The sequence below is a fragment of the Alexandromys fortis genome, unplaced genomic scaffold (assembly GCF_014885135.2).
Source record: "Alexandromys fortis isolate MF-2015 unplaced genomic scaffold, M_Fortis_MF-2015_v1.1 scaffold_14, whole genome shotgun sequence".
NCBI lineage: Eukaryota > Metazoa > Chordata > Mammalia > Rodentia > Cricetidae > Alexandromys > Alexandromys fortis.
Genome location: NW_026067910.1, coordinates 18111488 through 18136631, shown reverse-complemented (window position 1 = coordinate 18136631; position 25144 = coordinate 18111488). Strand labels below are relative to the sequence as shown.

General features: G+C 38.7%; 1 protein-coding gene across 25 annotated transcripts in view; it reads left to right on the top strand.

Annotated features, from left to right (window-relative positions):
- Epb41l2 (erythrocyte membrane protein band 4.1 like 2) overlaps positions 1–25144 on the top strand; it is a 167898-nt gene that overhangs the window by 78633 nt on the left and 64121 nt on the right. For all 25 annotated transcript variants that reach the window (XM_050138229.1, XM_050138226.1, XM_050138225.1 and 22 more), the window contains 3 exons: positions 7915–8402; positions 9081–9296; positions 23821–23925. In XM_050138229.1, coding sequence (XP_049994186.1) covers positions 7929–8402; positions 9081–9296; positions 23821–23925 — 795 coding nt within the window. In that variant the 5' untranslated portion in view covers positions 7915–7928. The remainder of the gene's footprint in view (positions 1–7914; positions 8403–9080; positions 9297–23820; positions 23926–25144) is intronic.

Sequence of the window (25144 nt, the reverse complement as noted above, 5' to 3'; positions counted from 1 at the left end):
GGATTTGTCTTTGGCTTATTTGGGAAGAGCCTCTGGAAATACTGTTGTTATTTTGTAGCCACAGGACTTAAGAGTTTATTTACACAGAAATAGGTAACTGGTTGTTGGTTACCACTCATTACAAGTAGGTATGCCTGTTAGGGTTGGGTGAGCCTCCTATGCATGAGCTCAGAAAAAATAAATTTCATGTTATCTGTTAGGATCAAGAGAGATGATGGTTTATCTTTGTTCTTCTTGAGCCTGCTTTTGGTGTCACTCTGAGAAACAGTTGGTATATTTTTCTTTTTGACGGAGCGTTATATGGCGATGATCTAATAAATGCTCCCTAGATACTAGGAACAACATAAAAGTATTATTGAGAAGCCACCGGATGTATGACGTTGCACTGGGAACATGAAGTTTTACTCATCTAAGAAAAATGTCCCTCTTTCTGGTAGCATCATAGCAGATGTGGGCCAGGGAGGAGGTGTGGACAGGAAGCACATGACATATCATGCCAGTTTGTTGCTTCTTCCTGTAAACGAAGAGGAAGCTGCTGAAAGCTATTGGGAGTGTTTATATGTGGCCATCTTCCACATGTACGTTTCTTTCCATTTTATCTTCCCTTTAAAAATGTTCTCACCTTTGAGAGAACTGTTAAGGGCTACATTTTCCTTTCTTCAACAGATAATAGCAGCAATCTTCTGTGGCTTCCCTGCACTTTACCAGAGTACAGGATGTTGTTTCAGCTCTGCACTGAGGTTAGGATGGTGGTAAAGGACCATGCAAGGCTTTCTCAGGAGCTCCAGCCTTCTCAGCTTTCTCTCCTTTTAAATACACAACTCAAAAGACCTTTTTATTTTTTATTGCATTTATTCAAGTGTGTGTGTCACACGTGCTTGTATGCATACAGACACATGCACACACACACACACAGTGCCAGGGTGCATGAGTGGAGGTTAGAGTTATTTCTCTCTCTGAGCATGTGAGTCCTAGGACCAAACTCATATTACAGGCTTAAGGCAGGGTCTTTTACCAACTGAACATTCTTGAAGGCCCATGGAAATACTTCTTTAAAGGTACTGCTATCCTAAACATGAAGTTTTAAGCTTAGACTAGGTAAGCGGTCTATGTGGCATGAGGTTGCTTTGTGGAATATCTGAGATAGATTAGCAAAACTCAGTTAGAAATCAGTTTGATGCTTCTGAATTGGAGTAAGTACCCTGGGAGGTTTCTGAGCTCATACTGCTCATTGTGGCTGGAGCTGTGTGACAGGACAATATGGCGCTGCTGCTCCCATTACCCTAGTTTTCCCCTGGTTTACAAGTGCTACATATGTGCACATAAACTTTTATTTCTTCCAAAAACCATGCTTTCAACCTATTAGTTAGCATATAATATGTAACATGTTGGTTCGTTTTTTTTATTAACAGTTTTCATAACTATGTGTTTTTTTCCTCACTAGTTGAATCATCTTGCATGTTATTATTTCATACATGTGCATATATGTCAGCAGGATTCTTTACTAGAAGTGAGACTGTTAGTTTAAAATATGTATTTGGGATTATGATAGCTTTCTGTTTTTTAAAATAGTATCTCACTGTGTAGCTCTGGCTGCCTTAGAACTCACTTTGTAGACCAGGCTGGTCTGAAACTCACAAAGACATGATTGCATCTATGTCTCAAGTGCCAGGGTCAAAGGCGCATGCCACTGTATTTGGCCCCATGATGTAGCTATTGACAAACTGACTTCTATGTTGTCTGTACCAGATACTCTTCAGTAATAGCTGTATGCAAGTGCTTCTGTATCAATAGCCTTGATTAGTGATCATGTGATTAAGATGGAGTTTCTCCATTCTAAAGTTGTAGTAGTATGTATATCCCTTTTCTTTTTGAATAGGTTTATTCTTTTTTTATATTTATATTCTGTCTGAGTATATGTCTTCAGGCCAGAAGAGGGCACCAGACCTCATTACAGATGGTTGTGAGCCACCATGTGGTTGCTGGGAATTGAACTCAGGACCTTTGGAAGAGCAGGCAATGTTCTTAACTGCTGATCCATCTCTCCAGCCCAATGGTTTTATTCTTTAACCCAGATGTAAGTTTAACTGGCTTCTTGCCTTAACTTCCTGACTTCTGAGATCTTAGACACACACCTGTCTGGCCTTTGGGTGCATCTCTTTATCTAGGAATGCAAGTGACTTTCTTTCTCATTTCAGTTTTATGAGCATCATTTAGCCATGCCACCTGTTCTTCCTGTTATGTTAGGCTGATTTAAATTAGCCTAGCCAATTTATATTTTTGATGTTGAGTCAGTTGTATTATTGGGCTTATTATTCAAATGATTTCATTTCAGCTAAGTAACAAAAGATTATGCCTTTATTCATATTTCCCCCTGCAACATATAAAGGAACTGTAAAACAATTTTTTATTTATATTTAGAGTTGTTCAACAATGAATGCTATATTTCACTACTATTATGCTAAAATTAATCAAACACAGAAAAACTCCTAGCATTTTACCACCATGGCTTTTAGTCATAAAACTTACCGGATGATGATGATGAAGAAGTCTATCTTTTCCTTATTGTATTTTAGAGACGTTCTTATGTAGTCCAGGCTTGCCTTGCGCTCACGGTGAGCCAAAGATGCCCTCGAACACCTTCCCAGTCTTCCTGTCTCCATCTCCCAAACTGGCCCTTTTCTGTTTATTAAGTCTTCATTTCTTTGTTTTCTTTAGACTTCAGAAGCTGTTTGAATGCCCTTGGCAATCATTTCAGCCGTAAGAGAGCATGTTATTTATATTACAGAAAATGGGGCCCAACTGGGTCTGGCCTGATCGGGGATGGTCCTCTTTCCTATAACTGTGTCCACGTTCTGTATCCTGTGCCAAGTAGTCTTTAGACTTCCCTCTTCAGTGGATTCAAGATGATTATAACATTTCTATAGTATCCAAAGGCAGGAAAGCCAAGTATTCTTGTAGAGGGAAAAATCTTTAGCTGGAAATTCATCAACTGATGAATGTCTTCTTTAACAAAGAAAGGGAAACTTCAGGATTGTTCTAGATCAACAGAACCTACCTTGGACCCATCCTGGAAGTGACTCTGAGCATGTATGAGTAAGGGGAGAAAAACTGAACAAAAAGAGGATTTTGTTTAAAAAGAGAAAAATCAGAAGAAATACATTCTCTGAATGAAATGTGATCTTGTCTATCCTGGACCTAGCAAAGGGCTTCTTTGTAGGTTCATATCTTTTCCATGTGTGGGCTTAATTTCAAGCAAATGTGAGTTTACAGCATTAGAAATAGTATGCCATTTGTTTTTAAATTGCCCTTTAAAAATAAACAAGCATGGTCTGGTATGTGGCTGGTAGGGTGGGCAGCACTGATTATTTAAAAACATTAGTTGCTTATCTTTACTGAATACATAGTCATACACTTACCATTTATTTCTTTGAAATGTGTTTGCATTTAGTTAATGGAGAGCATAGCATTTCTAGACCATCTCATCCTTAAGGGACACAAACCTACAAAGACTCCCTCCTCCCCCACCCATGCTCTCTATCACTGAACTGTATACATCCATTTTGTCTGCTTGTTTTTATTACTCCTTCCTCTTCAGGCTCTTTATCTCTCCCTTCCCTTTTCCTCCCATCTCATTTCCTCTAAAATGTTTTATATGTATTTGAGAAGCATCACACTCAAATTCCCCAGTAGAATTAGGTAGCTGCTGAATTTTGTTTTATCACATTTGATGCTTTCATGGAAGATAGTGGATATTAAAAGAACCTTCCCTTTGGTTGTGGGCAAGTCATTGTGTGGGTATCAGCAAGGTCGTTTACTTACCTCTTCCCCTGTCACAAGCATGGCAAATAAACTCTAATTTTGTTAGGTCTAGATAGAAAACAGCTGAGTTAGAATTGTCCACACATGGTCAGTATATTTTTAAGTTCATGATTATTTGTAGAACAGTTTTGTTTCTGTGTTTTTCAGAGTTGAAGGAAAAAGTTTTTATTCTCTTACCACAAGTTTTGAAGTTTAAAATGTATACTTTCCCTTTTGTTAATCTTGACTCCTTAAGTAACTCTTTATGTTCTGCTTGGGGAGCAAGCTTTCTTGTGATCTCAGCACAGGAAGGGAGCCAGTCAGCTGGCAGTTTCCATCCAGTTTCTTGCTTAAGGGTTGGGTGAACCAGATGGGCAACAGCCCAGACCTTAAGGTTGTAAAGAAACACTGGGATCTCCTCTTATCACAGGCCCTTTACTTGAAGTTCTTCCAGAGTGTGTAGAGTTGTGTGCCTATCTCTTTTGCATATTATTTACTTAAGAGACTGTGTTTTAAACAGCAGAATGGATAGAAGGTGGCTTAAGCTGCTTGGCATTTATCTCCTTTTTTTTTTTTTTTTTTAAAAAAAAACCCACAAGGATATAAAGAGTGGTTTTCTTTAATATCACATTCTGCTGAACATTACTGATCCTCTGTTGATGGTTTTCTGCTTGATTGCTTGCTCAATGATGTGTATTTTTTTCTCCTGAAGCTGTCACAATGACAAGCACGTTTCTCAGCCCTAATTGTAGAATGCCAGCATAATTGTGTCAGAACCATATGCTCATCTGATAGGCGGTTCTTCACCGCGGTGGTTGTTTTGTTTGTTTTTGGTTGTTGATTAGCAGAAACCTTTTTTACTTAGTATTTTTTAATGATGGAGTTGGGCAATTCTAATTAAAGATTAATGAGCATTGCTATAGTTTGAGAAACATTAGTTTTGGTTCTGGCTTTGCCCATTTAGCTTGCTACCTTAGGCAAATCTAGCTTGCTAAATCTTTTCCCTTGATGATAAAATAAGTATATTAAACTAGATAATTTAACAATACCCAGAAAATAGTGCTTACTGAATAGTGTTTACAACCATTTGACGACAAGTCTGGGTGCTTCTGCTGTAAATGAAGGTAAGAGCCCAGCCTCTGTGGGCTTCCCATTTTAGTGGGAAATGGAACCCTGAATTTTTGGAACGACAGCACACAGCACTAAGTTTCCATGTTTCTGGGTGGTGCAGTAAGGGCCTATCCAGGTCTGAGATACTAAGAGTTACGAGCGTGGTAATTATGGCGAATGCATTGTTGTGGTTGTCTTCTCTTGATGGTAGTGATTTGTTTAAGAAACCATCTTACAAATAAAGGAGATCGTGTTAGGTTCAAGCTCTTGGAGCTATTTTAGGAATATGGTTATTTACATAGAGCTACGCCTACCTTTATGGTTGACTATTCACTATTTATTAATTATTTTTATTGTCTCTGTCAGTCTGAGTGACACTGTCAGCTCTGGGGTTGTAAATACAGTGGTCACTGATAGAGTTTGTGAGGCTCACCCTGTGCTTGGTTCTTCTGTGCTCATTATTTATTTCCTTATTAGCAGTTTGTCTTCAGCTTCTGTCTTTAGCTTGTGATCATATGGCCAAATATTATATGATAATATGTTTGGGTGGGGCAGAGGTATTTATGGTGAGTTGTAGGATATGTTCCATAATGTGTTCTGTAATCCTTTCCACAAACTGACATGAATCTTTTCTAGGAGTAGACCAGGAGTTTTATGATTTACCAGGTAATTCATGGATGTTTTGTAGAACAGAAATTACATGCCACCTGACATAGTGAACTCCTGCATATAACCTGATATAGTGGTCTCTTCCATGATTAAAATATGAACAGCTATTCATTTGTTTAACCTGACAGTGGCAACTTTAGTTTTATGTTTCACTGCTTTTCTGAATATTTTGGCCAAAATCCAGCTTCAGTTGATTGTTCCCCTGTTTCTCACAGCCAGAGTAATTAGAGAGCCGGTTTATTTTGGTTGGCCTATACAACTGTGGGGCGTTTTTCCTTTAACTTTACCTAGAGAGTTATTGAGATCTCAGAATGTAATTAGAAAATGTATACTAGAAATCAGCTTTGTGTTATACATGACTAATGTCCATAATATTCTTAAATGGGTTTGTGAAAAAAGACATGATAAAGGAAAAAATGTTTCCTGTGCAGTATAGGTCCAGTTGTGTTCTTGTTGGTAGGCATTTTGAGTTGTAAATACGTAAGAATAGGAACTTGTGTGTGTCTGGTAGTTAACTCTTCCCCCCTTTGTAGTTCTGCTTTCAGACGTACTACTGTCCTTTATCTTGCCATTTTACTCTATGTTTCTTCTGGCTGACATGGCTTTTCCCTGGCTCTTCCTTGGGTGAGGTGGTAGTAAGGGTTCTCCGTGGCATTCTATAATATTGAACAAAACTGGTTTCCAAACTAATACTGTTCTTATTCTTGCTTTTAGCTATCCATCCATGTGACCATAGCTCCCAGATAGCATCTCTAGTGCATATCTTGTCTGAATTTTTAGAACTGTCTTTCAAAGCCTGTTTTCTCTATTGGCTAGCTACACATTTCCAAAAACCTGTCAACCACAGCAAATTTCAAATCAAGTTATATGTCTTTACTAGCTCCTCCTTTCCTGAATATTGTCATGTTTCCATGGGTAACCTTCCCCACTCCCCCATTAAGTTCTGAGATTTGTTTTCTCTTTTTCCATATTCAGAAGTTCTTCTGTCTTTCCCATAAGATTCAGTTCTTATCTCCTCCATGATTGCTTTGGCCTTAGTAAAGAAGCATATCTCCCAGATAGCTTGTACATCATAGTCAGGTTGGGCTGTTGAAACAAGAATCTTATCACAATCATAGTTCAAGTTCTTGACCTTTAGAACCACCTAATTTCAGGCTGTGTCCATGTGAAAGCTTGTATTGGGGCTTTCTTGTTAAACTAAACAGCATTCTACTATATTGAATACATAACATGTTTTAAAGGGGTCCCTTGTGTGGTCTGTGAATCTGCCTTAAAGCAGCTCATTGTACTTTAGTTTTCCTGTTAAAACCCTCTTCATGCCTGTACTGTTTAGAAAGCTAGCTGTGACATTACCCATTGGCTAGCGTGCCAGCACGGAGAACTCTTTCTGGAAGAACTATACTGGGAAAGGGAGCAGACGAGCTTGAGCTGGCCTCACCCACCCCCGGCCTGCTGTCTTTGTGAACTAGGTTTGCTGTACTTGAGAAGTCCCTCTTTGCTTGTGTAAAATTTAAACTAGTAGTTACTTTTAGATTTAATTAAATCTTCCTTTATTAGTTGTGATGGGATAAATCATTAGTATATTTTTTCATTCTATAATATCTTTATTTAGTTTGGATTAGAACCTTTAAATGTTTTGCATGTGCACGTGCGCGCGCGCGCGCACACACACACACACACACACACACACACACACACACACACACACACACAGTGTTTCAGCCTGAGTAGGGTAGAGACTTAAAGTTTGGTTTTTGGCTTTAATTGTTTCCTCAGAAGCTGAGCTTTTGAAAGGAATGGTGCTGGTGCATCACAGGATTTAACACCAGACAGAAAAGCAATCATACAGTTTTGTTTCAATAAGTTTTTCATTGCAGCTAAACACCCAGCATTTAAAGTTAGATCTTATAATACTTAACATTTCTGTAGAGTTTGGTTTTAATGTGAGAAGTTGTAGTGAAATGTATCTCAATACTTGCTAATACTTCTAACAACATTTTCTTAATAAAGAATAAAGGCTGAGAATAAAAACAATCCTTAAACATTGGATTTTGTGTTAGTTGCCATATAACTAGTTCAAATCAAGTTAAAGTAATCACTATCTTGAGTCTGGGTGATTTTGTGTTCCAGCATACAGTTACTCCACTGTGATGTGTGATTTGAGAGTTCTAACAGAGCAGCCTTCAGTTTGTCTTGTTCTTCTGAGCCACAGTGCCTTCGTCCTTTGCTCTGTCATTCCTCTCCCCACCATGTCTCCCCCTTTTGTCCCTTTGCCACCAGACTGCTAGTGAGAAAGTTTCTAAAATACTATTTTGTGTTTTTATGTTGTTGCAGTGTAAGCTGTAACCATGACTACTGAAGTTGGCTCTGCATCCGAAGTGAAGAAAGGCTCTGACCAGGCAGGAGCAGATGCACCTAAGGAGAAAGCTAAAGAAGTCACAGAAAATGAGCAGAATCAGTTATCTGAGCCAGAGGAGGAGAAAGGTTCCCAGCCAGGCCCTGCAGTTGAAAGCCAAAGTAGTCCCCGCCGCCGGAAAAGAGAGAAGGATCCATCTGAGAGCAGGGGTATTTCTCGGTTCATACCCCCATGGCTTAAGAAGCAGAAGTCTTATAACTTAGTAGTAGCCAAAGATGGAGGAGATAAAAAAGAGCCTACCCAAGCTGATGTGGAAGAGCAGATCTTGAATAAAGAGGATTCCCTTCCTGAAGAAGAGAGTCGGGCCAAGGGCGATGCAGAAGAAATGGCTCAGAGGAAACACCTTGAGGTTAAGGTGGAGGTCAAGGAAGAAAAGTCTTCCTTGAAAAGCAGTGCTGAGACCCAGGTGCGTTAAGGAGTTGAATTGTTTAATTTGTTTCCCATTCCTGTGTCCAGATACTGCCTCAACCTCGTGTATCTGGAATATAGAACTTGGATTATTGTATTGTAGTCTTCCCAGTGAATCTTCTTAAACCCAGCAACAGAACACAGACTCTCTCTTATGTGCCCGTGTTTCTGATTGAGCAGTCTGTCAGACCCTCCCAACTCTTCAGTGAAATTCATGCTCTTTTATTTATCTTTATTTATATATTTAGTTGAGAGTAAGAAGTGGATTGTATATGTTTTGTTTGTGTTTGGAAGCGTAGGTTTTCCTGTGGTTTAAGCTTTTAGAAATTTTGTTATCTCAGTGCTACTTGTAGTATAATACTGGGATATAGCTTCTTTTATTTATTCATTTAATGCCCGAATAACTAACCTGGCAAAATGAAGGACAGAAAATACTCTTTCTTGTGTAATTTTTGAGTCTTAAAAGGCTTAAATTTAAAATGATTAGATGTATGATCATAATTCCATTAAAGATTCTCTTTGGGGCCAAGGATGTATCTAGAGTGATTGCCTACCACATTCAGAACCCTGAATAAGTTACCAGCACTAAAGAGAAAAGTAAATTTTGATTCTTTTTCCTATGTTGTCTTCTATAAGTCTGTTAACTTTAATGTGAACTTAATTTTTTTCTTGGTAGCCTGCTGAAGAAGTAAGGAAGGACAGAGAAGAGGAAAAGATAAAGGAAACCCAGGAAGACAAAATGGAAGGAGAGGCAGCAAATAGGGAGACCAAGGAAGTACAGACCAGTGAGCTGAAAGTAGAGGTGGCCTCTCAGAAAGCTGCCAAGAAGACCAAGGCTGTCCTGGCCAAAGTGACCCTCCTAGATGGCACCGAATACAGCTGTGACCTTGAGGTGAGGCAGGAACTGAGCTGAGCATCCTCTCAGTAGGCGGAATGAAGGTATTCTGCTCTGTGGTATCATGGCACAGGGAACACGTTTCTTGTTGCATCAAGTTCCTACAGGCCAGTATGTTTACTTCCTTTTAAACACAGTAACGACTGTGTGAAAGAGTCATCATTTGCATTTCACACAGCGCTCTTGACCAGGGTGGAGTGGGAATGAGGTTGTGCTGTGTGCTCACTGCTTGTGTGGTGTGTGTCTGTTCTGAATGACCAGCTCTGACTGTTACCTTGATAGGATGTCTTACTGGAGAAAGGATAGTTATAAGTTGATTTTTAAAATAATGAAATTTTAGCAGTGAACTCTTATCCTGAGAAAGAGAATGATGTAAACCTAGGTCATTAATTTTGTTTATGATTTGTAAAACAGATAATTTATTAGCACTGGGTTCTTAGGATTTGTCTTAGCTTATTTATTTTCAGAGTAACATTTACTCACATGGTGTACACTAATATGGATCGTCATGTTTCTTTTCTTTATATAAGTTTTGGATCTGTCCTTGATCAGATTAAGTCTTTTTTGTTGTCTGTGCTGTTTAACTGCTTTGATTATTGGTTTCTAAGTGTGTTAAAATGGCTCTGGAATGGTCTCTTTGGTAATTTGCCTTAGTATTCCTGTAAATTTATATTTCCTAAAATCTTAGGCTAGATTATTAGACTGTTCAAAATTATATATTCTTGCATAGTTTTTCTTATTGCTTTATTAAACTTTAAACTCCTTTTGTTTGGTAATAATATTACTGTAGTAGCTTTATTTTTGTTAGAAATTAACTGGTCCACCTTCTGCCATTTCAATTTTGAAGTGACTTTCTTTTAAAAATTACAGTCTGTCTTGTAAATGGTGAATTTGCACAAGTTTTTATCATAGTACCAGTGTATGTGATTGAATCCTACCTTGGGTTACTTATCTCTTTGCTTGCTACCCTTTTTCTTTGCTCTACTTTTGGGATTGTCTATACTGTACAGACACACTGATTTGAAGTTTGCTCCTTTGTGCTTACCCCCCTCTCGTCTTCTTTAGTGTATATTTATTAGCTCTGTGATCTCATTTTAGAATACTACAAAGTAAAAGTGTATCTGGTAATCTTCTGTGATAGATTCTGTATCTCAGGGAATCAGTTGGTTGTGTTGCCCAACTATTGTAGAGCTGAAGTAGTATCCTGGGATAGAAGCTGCAACTTAGTTCTTTAATTCACCAAGAACTAAATGTGTTAGAGAAATATTAAGAATCTTGTAATTTTTGAGTCTCTCTCTCTCTCTCTCTCTCTCTCTCTCTCTCTCTCTCTCTCTCTCTCTCTCTCTCTCTCCCTCTCTCTCTCTCTCTCTCTCGGGTTTTCGAGACAGGGTTTCTCCGTAGCTTTTTGGTTCCTGCCCTGGAACTAGCTCTTGTAGACCAGGCTGGCCTCGAACTCACAGAGATCCGTCTGCCTCTGCCTCCGGAGTGCTGGGATTAAAGGCGTGCACCACCACTGCTTGGCACATTCTCTCTTTTTTAAATATGGGATTGTTTATGTTTTTGAACAAAAGCATTTTAAGAACAAACTTTTGCAGTCAGTATATCATAAATCACCATTATAGCAATTGTGTTGAGTGATTATCTTACTCTTCAAGTACACAGCAAGACAGAATTGAGTAGATGCTCTGGACTCTATCCTGCAGAAGATATCATGCACCAACAGCTCACTTGAGCTCTGAGCAGGGACTTTAATATCTGAACATAGAGTGTAATTCGCCACATTCTAGTAGATGTTGGAGCAGTGCAGAGGTTATGAGTAGGATTCCTTTGTGATTAATGTCTCTTTCATCTAATTTTTGTTGTGGTGGTTCTTTGGTTGCTTGGTAACATTAATTTGGGTCTACTTCTCATCAGACCTGCTCTATTTCCTCTTCATCAGTGGAGCCCAGAGGTTGATGAGCCGTGGTCGGGTAAGCTCATGCTTTCCCGTCTAATGCTGGCCTAGACACTCGGCTGATGTGCTGATGGTGCTTATCTGTGTTTCTGGAGATCCACGCCGGAAACTAGTGTCTGAGTGCCATTTGAGGAAGTAGGTGTGGGAAACTGTAGCTATTAATGAACTTTTGAGCATTGAAAAAGGCACATACAGTGTAAGGCATATGCTTTTTTGGCTTGGGAGAACTGTCAGTAAAGTTGTATTTCTCTTATGGTTTTCCAGATGAATATAGTTCTTCTTTCATTTCTGTATATACTTGTGTTAATTTTCAGTTATCCTTAGATTATTTGACATGCACAGTAAAGACCTAATGATTTTTACTTGGGGCATCAACAGTGAGTGGTAGAGGGGAACCATTAGAAAACTGATCATTAGCTTGGCTTGGCTCCTTTAATACCCGCACTCTGGGAGGCAGAGACAGGTGGATCAAGTTTGAGGCAGGCCTGGTCTACAGAGTTAATTCTGGGACGACCAGGACTTCACAGAGAAATGCTATCTTAAAAAACAAATATTAAAAGAAAATCAGCCACTGCAGAAACTCATGAAGAGGTGGAATGTTTAGATTCATGAGTTTTTTATGGAATAGATTGAAGTTTTGGAAGACCTCAGTTACCAGTATAAGATTAAAACTGAGCAAAGGCCAATATGCTGTTTAAAATTTGGAACGTGTTAGCTGTGTTGTTGCAGTAACCGTGTTTTGAGGTTGTCAAAAACTCACTGCATTGGTTAGCATATTTTTATAGGTGACAGTTTAATCTGTTGCCTTTATAATATTGGGTCAGTTTGGCAAGTTCCTGTTTGTATTACTTATAAGTGCTTTTGTCAACAAAGAACCCACCTTTAACTATGTGATGTAAGTGTTACTGTATAATACTTGAATGTTTTTTAATGCTAGGAAACAATTCTGCGAGATTTTTTTTGTCTTATCATTTCTGCTACCTAGGTCACTGTATACATAGGTAGAATTAATGTGTTCATATATATTATTATTTTTACTGGTTTGTAAATATATATAACATTTATATGTCTATATACCCATCAATATCCATTCTCCTGTGTATGTATATGTGCCATGTATGCATGTAAACATACATACTTTTTTTTTTATTAAAGATGGCTTAAGTTACTAAGGATGGCCTCAGACTCATGAGCTGAAGATGTCATGTCCTCATCCCTCAGCTTTCCTGAGTAGGTGAGACTGTAGACATACATGTGACTTCCCCTTACTTTTTTTTGGCTTTCTGTTTCAAAAATTTTTTTTTTTCTCCCAGGGACGACCTGAACCTGTTCCTTCTGCTCTTGAGCCTTAGGAACTTGATAAAGACAACTAACTGTCAAGTAAACTGGTTTTCAGGACCTGTAGGTGGAGTTTCCCTGTCCTGCAGTTGCTCTCAAATAATCACTCAGAAGCTTAATATTAATTAGAAATGTTGAGCCAATAGCTCAGGCTTGTTACTAGTTAACTCTTACACTTAAATTAACCCATATTTCTTACCTATGCTTTGCTCCATGGATTGGTACTCCCATTATAGGGTGCCCATCTTGCTCTCTCTGTGTCTGCCGGCCACTCTCTTACTGTGACCTTCTTCATCCCAGTATCCTCAGTTTGCTTGTCCTGCCTAACTCTGTCCTGCCTTGCTATAGGCCAGTCAACTGCTTTATTAATTAATGAGAGTAGTACATATTCACAGTGTAGAGAAGGATATTCCATAGTGAAAATCTTTTTGTCGTCATTGAAGTTGGTGTTCTTCTGAGGAAGGACAGTGCAGGTGAAGATTAACAGGGTAAAAGAATGCTTCAGACATTTGCCAGCCTTCCAGAGGTGGAGGTGACAAGTAGATTGGCTAGCGGTGCATTGTTAGTGAGGGTTATAGTTAAGCTAAAAAAATGACTGTGGAAATGGCTTGATTGTCATGCTCTCTCTGGCTTATGAATCAATAATTTATTATGACTTCATGCATTTCCTTTTATCCAGAACTTAGTATATTTTCATAATTTTGTTTCAGATTGTTAAGGCCCTTTTTGTTATTGCTCATGAAAGTTGCTATTTATGTTTTATTTTATCATCTGTTGATAAATTTAATCATATACTTGTATTTTAAATCTTTTGAGGATTATTATTATTACTGTTTTTGAGAAAGTCTCAAAGTGTATTTAGCCCTGGTTGGCCCAGAACTCTCCATGTAGAGGTTTACCTGCCTCTGCCTCCAGGGTGTTGTGATGAAAGGTGTGTACCATCCTATAACAATATCCAGTGAGGATTATTTTTTTTACTGAGGGTTATATCAACTTTTATCTTATTAAGTTATTTAAGTGATATATGACAACCTAGTTTGGTACTAGAGCTCAGTTGCGAGGAATATTAGGGTTGCCTGAACTCTGCATGCTGGCTCCAGACACTTGGCTGTAGGACTCTCTGTGATGCTGCTGTTGAAGTCATTTACACACTTGGTGTGCTAAAACAGCGGGTTCTTTCCTCTAAGGAAAAGTACAGTAAGGTTTATTTGAAGTCATGGGTCTAGCCAGGAGAGTGTTTACTTTCCTGGTGACTCTTTATATGTCTTGGACAAGTAGCTTCCTGCCTTTTCTTCTATTCTCAGATTGCAAAGTAAGAATGAAAACATTGGCTTCCTTTATTTCTAGGATGGAGCTGGGTTTTCTAGCATTTGCAAATCTGTATATATGTTTTAGAGTTGGAAAATTAGTGTGGACGTTCAGGAAACTTTTGAAACGCGAGTACATGTGCATTCTGAGTAAAGGCTCACATTTTCCTCTGGCATCTGCGCGTTTTTCCCACATGTTGATTTTGTCTGAGAATTGAAGGCATTGTTGTAACCCACACAGGAATGTCATAACCATTTTTCCTAAGGCAATCAGAATGCAAGCTCTCAACAGCAGTGTTCTGTGGTGAAAGTATTCATCAGAAAGCAGAGAATGTGTCAAGGTCCCCAGGCTGCCTTTGTACTGATTTTGGGTCTAAAAAATCCTATTTGTTATCCTTGTATTTTGAAGTGGTATGTGTTTGTGTCTATGTTTGTCTCCCCAGGTTTGTTTTCAGACTACCATCGTGACACTTACAGGTTGATACAGTTACATCTATTCAGCTATCCACATACTTTTGGAGGATCTAAAACTTGTGATACTCCATAAAATCCCACATAGAAGCAGGTGTGGAGTGGGAAGGAGAGAGGAGACAGAGTGTGTGTGTGTTTGTGTGTGTGTGTTTGTGTGTGTGTATTGAAACTGGGAATAATTTATGTGCAAATTTAAAATTTCAGTTACTAGATCCAAATGTAGTATCTCTGACCAACTCTCTACTCCTTTAGATTAACAAAAGGTTTTAATTAAGGTGACAGTTCTGTCTAAGGACTTGATTTTTAAAGTGGGTAAAGCTGTCATGCCATGACTAAGAACATGAAGTTTTTAGTCCCACTTGAAGAAGCTGTAGAGCTTAGAGCTGCGGGAGCCGGCCTGGCCTCGTAAACAGGTCACTTTGTAGTTGGTCACTCAGGCTTTCTGTGCCCTCCCTGGACACAGTGATCTCATCCTGCACTTCCCAAGTTGTCTATTCTCTGCCACATTTCTGGTTATATAATCTGTCTTTTGTGTTCCTCATCTACATGACTCCTCGGGGGCTTACAATGTCTGACTCAAATCCAGCTCAGAGTGTTTTCTCTTCCTGTGAACCTGTTTGTCTGTTGGTTTGTTCATTATTCACGCAGTGTCCTGTGAAAGACTCTCCAGTGCTACTGAACAGCCGCTGAGCTCTTGTTGATTCTTCTTTCACCTAAGTCTGCTCCCTTTTCCCCTTCAGAACGAAAATGTAAGACTTTGCCTAAGTCATGGCTCCTAGAAACTAATTATTTCCATTTACTTTCTTATACATTTATATACTTAAAAATAATTCAAGACAGGGTTTCTCCGTGTGGCTCTCTGGCTGTCTTGGAACTTGCTCTGGCTCTGTGGCCCAGGCTTGCCTAGAACTCAAATCTACATTCTTCTGCCTCTAGAGGGATTAAAGGTATGTGTCACGACAGTGCCTACATTTGTATGTTTTTTATCCTTCTTTCCTAAGATACTTTGATTACATTTTCTTTTTTGTGTTCCTAATCTGTTTTTTCCTTCTGCCCCACCTCCCTATGAATGTGCTTTTTAAATGCTTAGGAACAGTTGACTGACTTGTGGAAATTCTTCAAGACCTTAATGAATGAAAACAGGTTCATTATGTTTCTGAAAAGGGTTGGCCAAGTTCACAAGTTCAGGAGTAAGAGCACGCTACAGAGATGAGTCCCCAGGAATTGGCAACCTGGAGAGAAATGTGCACTCCAGTAGTTGGGAGTTCTTTGCTTTCCTTGAAGTAAATTGCTGACTGGGTTGGGCTTGAAAAGGTGAATTTATTATGATTCTTATCTTTAATAATGTTTCCTCTTGAAAGGATGGTTTGAATTTTGAATAGTAATGAAATTCTGTAATACTCTTTCCACTCTTGGTTTCAAAATACCAGGGTTAGTTTTCTTCCTCTGAATCAAAAGTATTTTGAAAGCAATAAACTTACCATTTGAAAGTCATTTGTAGCTGTGAGTAATCTTCACCTCTTTTCTTACTGATCTTCCTCCCAGGCACTGAGACTAGGTGGTGAGCATTCAGTAGATTTTAACTGTACCCACCTGTTGGTAGTGAATGAAAAAAGAGAAAAGGAGGATTTGACTGCTCCTAGGAGAAGGTTTATTGTAGATTAGAGGGAGAGCCGAGCCAGAGTCAAGGACATCTGGAAGAGTCCAGAGTGATCCTGACCCTGAGTCTGGCTCTGTAAGAAGACAGCGGAGGGGAGAGGGGCAAACCAGGAGAGTAAAGGGTAGACAAAAAGACTGAGTAACCAAAATGTCTGGATTATATAGGGAAGAGGCACAGCGGGAGGGCAGGGTATGCCAGCCATACCCTGTAACTAACCACTAAAGACTGAGGGATGCTGGGAGAACCTGGATGGTGGCCAGGCCCACTTTGCTATGTTAGGCACCTCAGTTACCTTTGGTCCTTGGTTTGAGACCTAACAAGTAGCTGAATAGGAACGAGTCTTTGGGTTGTTTCCTCTTTAGACAGTGAAGGACTATGTAAGTTGCTGTGGGAGACAAAGGTCCAGAATACAGTTGGGAAAGTCTGCATAGGCATGTTTTTCTCTCTCTAGTACAGAGGAATTAAAAAACTATTGAGGCTTTCTTTTAATCACAGTGCCACAAATATGCACAACTAAACCCCAAGCTTTCGCTAAGTTTTATCAGATGAAGTGGTAAGATGCAGTCTTCCACGTAACAACAGAATGTGTTAGGGAAGATATGTGCTTACTTTACTTATACAAAGGGAAGCTACATTAAGATCTCTTAGTATAAGAGTCTACTAAAAAATAACCTATACCATACACTGTCAGCTTTTGTCCAGTGGCTTTATGGGACCAGTGTTGCCATTTTTGAGCTAGGCGTGCTTCTCTTGACTGGCTTTAACTAGCGCTAGTCCTGTCGTTCAAAGGCACAGAATATATCACTTGTAAATAAGTGTATCGTTAAGTTCAGCTCTCAGCTGTGCTAATCTTACTGAAAGGTACTTTACCATCTATGGGAGAGGTTGTGAAGAGAGAAATGCTGATTCACCTCCTACCCTTCGAGTCTGTTTTCTGAAGCTTTTCTCTTGTGAATTCTGGTGGGTGTGGTGGTGGTGGTGGCAGCTCTGGTGGTGGTTGAGTGTGTGAGTGCATTTGTATACTTAATAGCCACATATACTGTATTTAATAGTTTCTATAAGAATCAGTGCTAAATGTGTGTTTTCAGTTCTAAGTCTTAGTTTCAGTAACAAATTTTCTATAATGAGTATATTTTATTACAGGATTAAAATAAACTTGTGGATCCTTACCTTGAATGTAAATACATATTAAATAAAGTTAGTATAATAAAAATCTTTTAAGACATTTTATTAGTTCTGGCAGTTTCATGACTTCAATTTTGAAACTGTTGATGGTTTTCCTAAACGGTTTTATAAGTGTTTATGTCCTTTCATTATTCTCACAGGTGTCTGGATAATTACTTTATTTTGCATGTATGTATGGGTAGAGTAGAGGTTTGCTATAGGAAATGAAAGGATGGAAATACTATCCTGTTTAAGATATAATTTTTTTATTTTTGTTTTTCTTGCAAATCTGGTTGTTCATGATCATCTAAAGGAGGTTGGTTCCCATAACTTCCACAGATCCCCAGAATTACACAACATAAAATCCTTTCTGTAAAATGTCCTAGTATTTATATGTAGCTATGTATATCGTCCTGTATACTTTAACTCACTGTCAGATCACTTAGAACTATAATACAATGACTATAATACAATGATGATACTGTCTAAGTAGTTAGTGTATTGTATTGCTTTGAGAATGACAAGTAAAAAAGTACATGTCAGATTTTTTTTTTCTCTCCAAATAGGACATTACTGGAGGCATCTCAATTTGGAGGAATATTTTGAGTACTTAGAATAACCTTTTCAAACTTAGTTTTTATCAATGATCAGGAAAACACAAATGACTCATTTACTTGTAGAATTATGTATGTTCTAATCATATACAAAGAGGTCATTGGCTCCAGTTTCTTTTCACCCGAATGTAAATGAACTTTGGAAAAGATTTGAGGACAGGTGACTCAGATTGGTAGGAAAAGAATTTGGACAGTCATGCCCTGAGGCTGACTCTTTGCTCCTGCAATGGCGTTAGTTGATTTCCTCCACCCCACAACAGTGTATGGGGTCTGTTTGCTCAGTGCATACCTTTGTTCCTTGGCCTTTGCTATTTGCACAGTGTAGTTTAGAGTGAGTGCAAAATGCATAGCTCTGGGCCAGCAATGTATGGATTGCATTGTGTACTTCCCATCACTGGCTTCTTGGCACACAATAAGGGCACTGTGGAGGGGCCTACAAGGAGACAGTGATGGTGTTTTATAAAACGCCAGTGGTGTGTGGCGTCCTCTGCAATCTGCTGGGGAAGCAGTTGCACAAATTCCTTCACGTTGAGAGGCCTCCAGAAATGTCATATTTTGGCTTCAGTAATGAATGCCACAAATAACAGCAGAGACGCGGGAGACTTTGCTCAATGTCTCAGATTTCAGCCTGCTTTTCTTTCGCTGGGGTCTGCTTTTTTTTTTCTTTTTTTAAACTTTGTAAGAGAAACATTTAATAAGCTAGTCTGCTCGTCTTTAAATATTTTTGAAGACACATCTAAATTATTTTACTTTTTCCTCCTCCCTTGCTTTTTTTCTAATATATTATGCAACATCTTCCAAAACAGAAACAAAAAAAGACCTGGGCTGGCGAGATGAGATGGCTAAGCCAGTCCAGTGCAAGCATGAGGATCTGGAGTTGAATCCGTAGTGTCCAGTTACAAAGCCCTGTGTGGCAGGCAGCACGCTTGACTCTCAGTGCTACGAAACAGAGGCAGGGTCCTTAGGACTTGCTGGCCAGCAGTGTAGCTGAACCAGTGAGCTTTGGATTCAGTCAGAGACTCATCTAAAGAATAAGGTGGAGAATAGTGAGAGAGACACCTAGAGTTGACCTCTGGGACACATGTGTGTGTGCACCCCTCCCCACAGGTACGCTCCCTTGCATACACACATGAACTTATGCAGGTACATAAAGTGTCTGATTGACACCTATAAAGCAGACTAGCTCTTCCCTACTGTACCTTTCCCTTTCCTGGTGCTGTATTGCTTAGGTGTAAGGTGAGTTAGCCAGCAGCATATCAGGGATATAAATTGTTAAGCTTGTTGGAATTCAGTTAAAAACTAAAATTCTTTTTTCAACATGTGCTTGGTAAGTTTTATGAACTTTTTTTGTGACAGTACTTAGGATTGAACCAAGGGTCTCATAGATGCTAGACAAGGTTCTGCCATTGAGGTATTGTCCCATTCCTAATTATGTGCTTTTACTGATTGGTGGACTTAAGTACTACATCATTAGAACAGACTGAAATTGTTCCTATAATTTTCAACATAAGAACATTTATAAAGCAAAGAAGTGACAATATGAAACAACAGTGAAGCTAATGTCTTAGTGAAAAAAATGTGCAAAGCCTGAGAACCCAGTTAACTTGTCTGTATAAATGGGGGTGTAGCCTGCTCTTAGGACAAATGTGGGGTGGTTTTTTGCTTGTGTAGTTCTCCAAAGGTATCTATCTGGAAATGATCTCATTTACTAAGGACAAGCTTATATAGGTTTGTGGCTGATCTTTTCCCAAACTCTTATTGGCAGTGAGTATTTGCTTTGGTTCTTGAATATCTGTAGGCTGATAGTCATGAATGAGGACCCAGGAGATTGTGTATGACTGCCAGCCAGAAGGTCTGAATTGTAGACTCAACTCTGCCCAGTATTGTCCTACTGGTTTATAACTCAGTGAAGTGCTGCAATAGAGACATTGAGGCAAGATACGCTTTCTTAACCCAGTCACTGAAATTCAAAAGTGTGGAAGGGACTAGAAGAGTGAGTGCCAGAGGTATGAAACAAAGTTCTTAAGGAAGTAACCAGAATGAGTACCAGGACATCAGCGAAATCCTGTCTCGGGGGAAAAAGTTTTAAAGGAAGAGAGTCAAACTATTAGGATACTGGATTAGATTTTATAGGAGAGGAAAATTTAGGAATTTGTTTAGAAACAGAAGCAGAGTTTTGACATTTGAAAATAAGTTGAAAAGGCTGGTAAAATGGCTCAGTGCATTAGAGAACCTGCTGCCAACCCTTATCTTATTTCAGTTTACAGAGCCCATTCCTACAACTTGACCACTGACCTCTGTGTGCCCTGTGGCACACACAAAACCCTTTTCTTTAAAATGAAGATAAAGGATTTGACGGTCTTTTTTTATGTGGGACAATGCCCCTAAACTGTAATGATAACTCACAAACCAACTATTATGTACTTTAAAAAAAATTTTTTTCTCACTTCCATCTCCTTCCTGCAATGTTTCCCATGTTTCATCCTCCAACCGTTCTGATACCCACAGATGTTTTCAAAGTTAGTCTCTCTTTCTTTATTGTTGGTATATAGCTTCTCCACACGGAGGAGATAATTAGTCTTTTGTAAGGATAAGCCCAACTGATTGTAGAGTACCAAGTGATCAGCCCTGAAATCATACGTGCAAGCAACTCAGAAAGATGTATGTCTATATACACATACACACAAACTGCTATTTTGGGGACAAGTTGTCGCATGCCTTTAATCCCAGCATTCAGGAGGCAGAGGCAGGTGGATCTCTGAGTTCGAGGACAGCCTGGTCTACAAGAGCTAGTTCCAGGACAGGCTCCAAAAGTTACAGAGAAACCCTGTCTTGAAAAAAACAGTCTTTTATTTTCTTGGTTGTCAAGCTATAATTGTATATAAGAAAGCAAACTGATGTGTGGACATAGTTTAGCATGAAAATAATCCAGTACTCAGGAAGCCAAGGCAAGAGGATTTCAAAACCGAGGCCAACCTGGACTACATTCTGATTCTCTAACTCAAACAAAGAAGCTAAGTTACCTCCCTATATAGAAGTGTAAGTGTTACACTTTACAGATAGCATTAATTTTAAGCAGACAGGAAAACTATATCATTTCAACTTTCTGTAACTTCAAAAAATGTTGAAATAAATAACCAAAGCTTTTGAATCATTTTTATTTATTTTTACTAGAACAGCTCACAAAAAGTCCTATAGGGCTTTCTGTGAATCCATGAACTACCTCAAACATTTTATTAAACATGTCACAAACTTAATTTAATTCTCTCATTACCATCTTTAAGTGCTGATCAATATTTATTTTCTGTCCTTGACAGAATATAAATTTTTTGAGACCATTTATATTTTATTCCTGTCTTAACACTGGAACTGACACCTACTGTTGCTGGATCTAGTATATATTAGCCCCCTAGCTCGGCAAGCTCTGCAGTCATTCATCAGTGGGGCAGTACCTGTCAGTCATAATGAATGGCCTGTTCATTGTGAGATGGTTTTCCTTTTTCATCTTACTGTATCCCACAGTATCTTTGAGCAGAAATTCACTCTGTCAGGCTTTAATAGTGAAAAATAATACCTCTTAAATATTTGTATTCTCTACTTCCCAAAGATATTTCCTCCTTTAAGATTCATTAGATATCATATTCTTGTTTTCTTAGATACAGTTATTGGTTCTTAGTGTTCCTTGGAGAGTAGAGATTCTTAATGGGAGTTTGGGTTACAACTGTGCACAATCAGCCAGCCTCTTAGTGGTTAGTGATATTTGCGGCTTAGGATGGAAGCCTAGAACAGCCTGTACATCAGACAATATTTTGATAATTGTGAGATGTGGGCTAAGTCAAAGAGCAGGTAGAAGTAGAATTCAACTATGGTTGATTCAGACAGTGTGATGTATCCTTTCTTATTAATTTGATAGTTATAGAGAGCTGTTAGGTAGTTACTATCTCCATTTTACATCATCATACCGTCTAGTAACAGAAAAGATGTTCACGAAATGTTGAGTGATGTTGAACTAGGTCTGACTCCTGTGCCCATGGTGGGGCTCAGCATACTACCACAGACTGCTGGGGTGACTTTGTGGATGTGTTCCCTCTGGTCTTTTAGGATAATACTGTCCAGTAGTGCATGTCTCTGAGATAGAAACTAGTGTGAAAAGTTTATAAAAACTGACTTTAAGTCAATGTTGGAATGTGTTTTCTCTGTGATGTATGTATTTATAGATATTGACTTAGATATCCCTTTTAAATATTACTAATTTCAAGAACCATAACTAGTAACTACACATTTTAATTTATTTATGCTTGCCACACACTTGTATGTTCTATTCTCCTCACTCACAACTCTGAAAACTTCAGTCATGCATCTTGTTAAAGGTAGTGATGTATCAGCTACTAATTATGAATCCACAGTGATGATATATAGCACTTTGCTATGGTAATATAAATTTAAGTGAATTTCTCTTTTTTGGGGGGGGGTTGGACAGGGTTTCTCTGTAGCTTTGGTGCCTGTCCCGGAACTAGCTCTTGTAGACCAGGCTGGCCTCGAACTCCCAGAGATCCGCCTGCCTCTGCCTCCCGATGCTGGGATTAAAGGCGTGTGCCACCACCACCCGGCTGTGAATTTCTCTTTTTATTTTTTATTTGTGATAACTGTATTTTAGAAATCTTATTATGAAATTTTTAGTAGAAATGCCAGATTTTACTCCCCAGGATTGACCATTCTCTCCCTCCCCCCCTTTTTCTCTCTCTCTCTGTAATTTCTATGTACTGGATGAACGGACAGGTGCATATTTTGATATTGGGGGTGTCTACTGAGCCGTCTATTTTTAGTGGCCCTGTCCTAGTTTCACTGGCCATCTAGTGGTGACATCTGTACATGCCTGTGGGTGGGAGGTGTATGTCTGACTGAACTCACAGTTGGAATATTCCAAGCTTATGTGTCTAAATTGGAAATGAGTATACTTTCTTACTGGTTTAATGACGATCACATTTTCTGTATGTAAACAGAGACTGCTTTTTCGTTTCCCGTCCACCCGACCTGAATAATCACGCAGAAACTATATTATAACACTGTTTGGCCAATCGCTGAGGCGTATTTCTAGGTAGCTCTTACATCTTAAATTAACCCATTTCCATTAATCTGTGTATTGCCACGAAGCTGTGGCTTACAGGTAAGGTTTTGACATCTTTTTAATGGCAGCTGCATGGTGTCTACCTGACTCTGCCTTCTTTCTTCCTCTGTCTCTGCTTGGATTCCCCACCTTGTTATATTTTGCCCTGCCATGGGCCAAAACCGCTTCTTCATTAAGCAATGGTAATAATAAAACACATTCACAGCCTACAGAGGGGAAACCCACATCATTTATGGCTTCCTGGGCCTTTTAAATCTCTGAAGAATGAATAGTATATTCTTTAGAAAATGAGAAAATTAAAGTGTAATTTAAATGGAAAAGGCTGGTATTCCACAAATACCAGAGATGACAATAAACAAACAAAACCTTAGTGTTGATAGTATAAGTTGTGTGAAGTTCCGCCAGGCAGTTTTCATAGAACAGCACTCTGTTAGGAATTTGTTGTGAGTCCTCTTCAGGTTTTGATGGAAACACTTTGAAAATATGCCTTTAATGTTGAAAATGTGTCTTTAATGTTGTTCATATGAGTAGATTAATAGTCAGCGTTTGCTTTTTAATCTTAGTAATTAATGAGACTAGCAATAGAGCAGAATGCATTTAGTTATTTTAGAATAATATTTTGCAGTTGGAATACTTGAAAACAAATACTTTATGAATTTGTAATAATTAGTGGTGCTTTTAAATAATCTTTTAATATTTATTAGTCTAAAAACATTATAACATTTTTGATGCAAAATGCTCTTCATTTTCTTGTAAGCTTCCAACCCTAATATTTTCCTTTCTTTCATGTCACATATGTCCTTTGCCCCTTTCCCAGTAAGCATCTCTTGTTTCCTTTTTGTGATCTCCTTTAGAAACGTGAAGATTTTCTTTGTTTTTCCGCAGAAACGTGCTAAGGGACAAGTGTTGTTTGACAAAGTGTGTGAACACCTCAATCTCCTGGAGAAGGACTACTTTGGGCTTCTATTTCCAGAAAATGCTGAGCACAAAGTAAGTGACTTCAATTCTGTCCTTTTAGGAAGTAAGTACTCTATCTTTCTAATCAGTTAATTTCAGAATAAATTTAACTTTAATTTACATGCTTATCATGAGGTTTTGGCAAATATTTAAAAATGATTATGTGAGAGACTCACGCTTTTTGGCATTTTGGGTGTATAATGCTTTCTCATTGTAAGCAGGTGGAATTGAATCTTTTCCTATCTTAATTGAGACTGAAAAATGTGAGTTTAAAATTATATGAAAGTGTTAGCTCTAAAATTCACAGTAGAATCTACTTATGTAATGAATTGTTGAGGGGAAAGTACTTCAAATTAAAAGATTTAGTAGTGGGGAAAATTGACTATCTAACATGAAGATTATCTTTTAAATTAATATTATCAAGTCATGTCCCAGTTTTGCCTTATGGTGCCAAATACAGAGGGCAGCCAAGTAGACTCATTTTGCCGACATAAAGATGTGCAGTCATCTGCATAGTAGTATTGAATAAGCCTGAGCAGCAGGGGCGTGAGTGCACAGACGCGTAGGAGGACCCTTGAGTACTTTGTGTGGCAAAGTTACTCCTACCTCAGTTAGTTGTTGGGGGCAGAAAAGGTGGTTGGGCAGCTTTCTCAGGTGGTTTATTTGACCAGCCACTGCTGGATTGATCCTGGTAGTACTTTTTACCTGATGTCAAAGAGTGTGCTGAGAACGTGTCTACTCTTAAGAATTTTTTCAAGACATTAAGCAAGAGCATATGGTGATCAGATCTGAACTTCATACTAATTTTATAGACCTTAGAGCATAGGGTTGTCTGTGATCTGAAGCTCATATTAATTTTATTGAACTTCAGAGACTTTCAGTTTCAATCAATTAAGGATGGAAACATCAACTCTTCGTGACAGAACTAGGGGCTGATCTGTAGCTGTCAGCATTATTAGGAAAAGGCTTTCCTCTTCTGCTTCACTCTGTGAGTGTCTAGATTTGGTGTGGGTGAGAAGATGCTGATTGTAGGAGTGAAGAATGTAAGTTTGTCCTTCTCTACAGAGGAAGCCTGTTTATAGTCTGTTAGATTGTTGCTGTGGAACGTCTGCCTTAGGGTGTACAGAGCTCTCAGTTAGCGTGAAAGGGGCTTCTGTCTAACACCAGGCGTTCCTATCTTAGTCAGTAGAGCACAGTAGTCGTTAGAGGAAGCAGAGTGTGCATTGTCACATGCCTGCACAGTACCATTGTT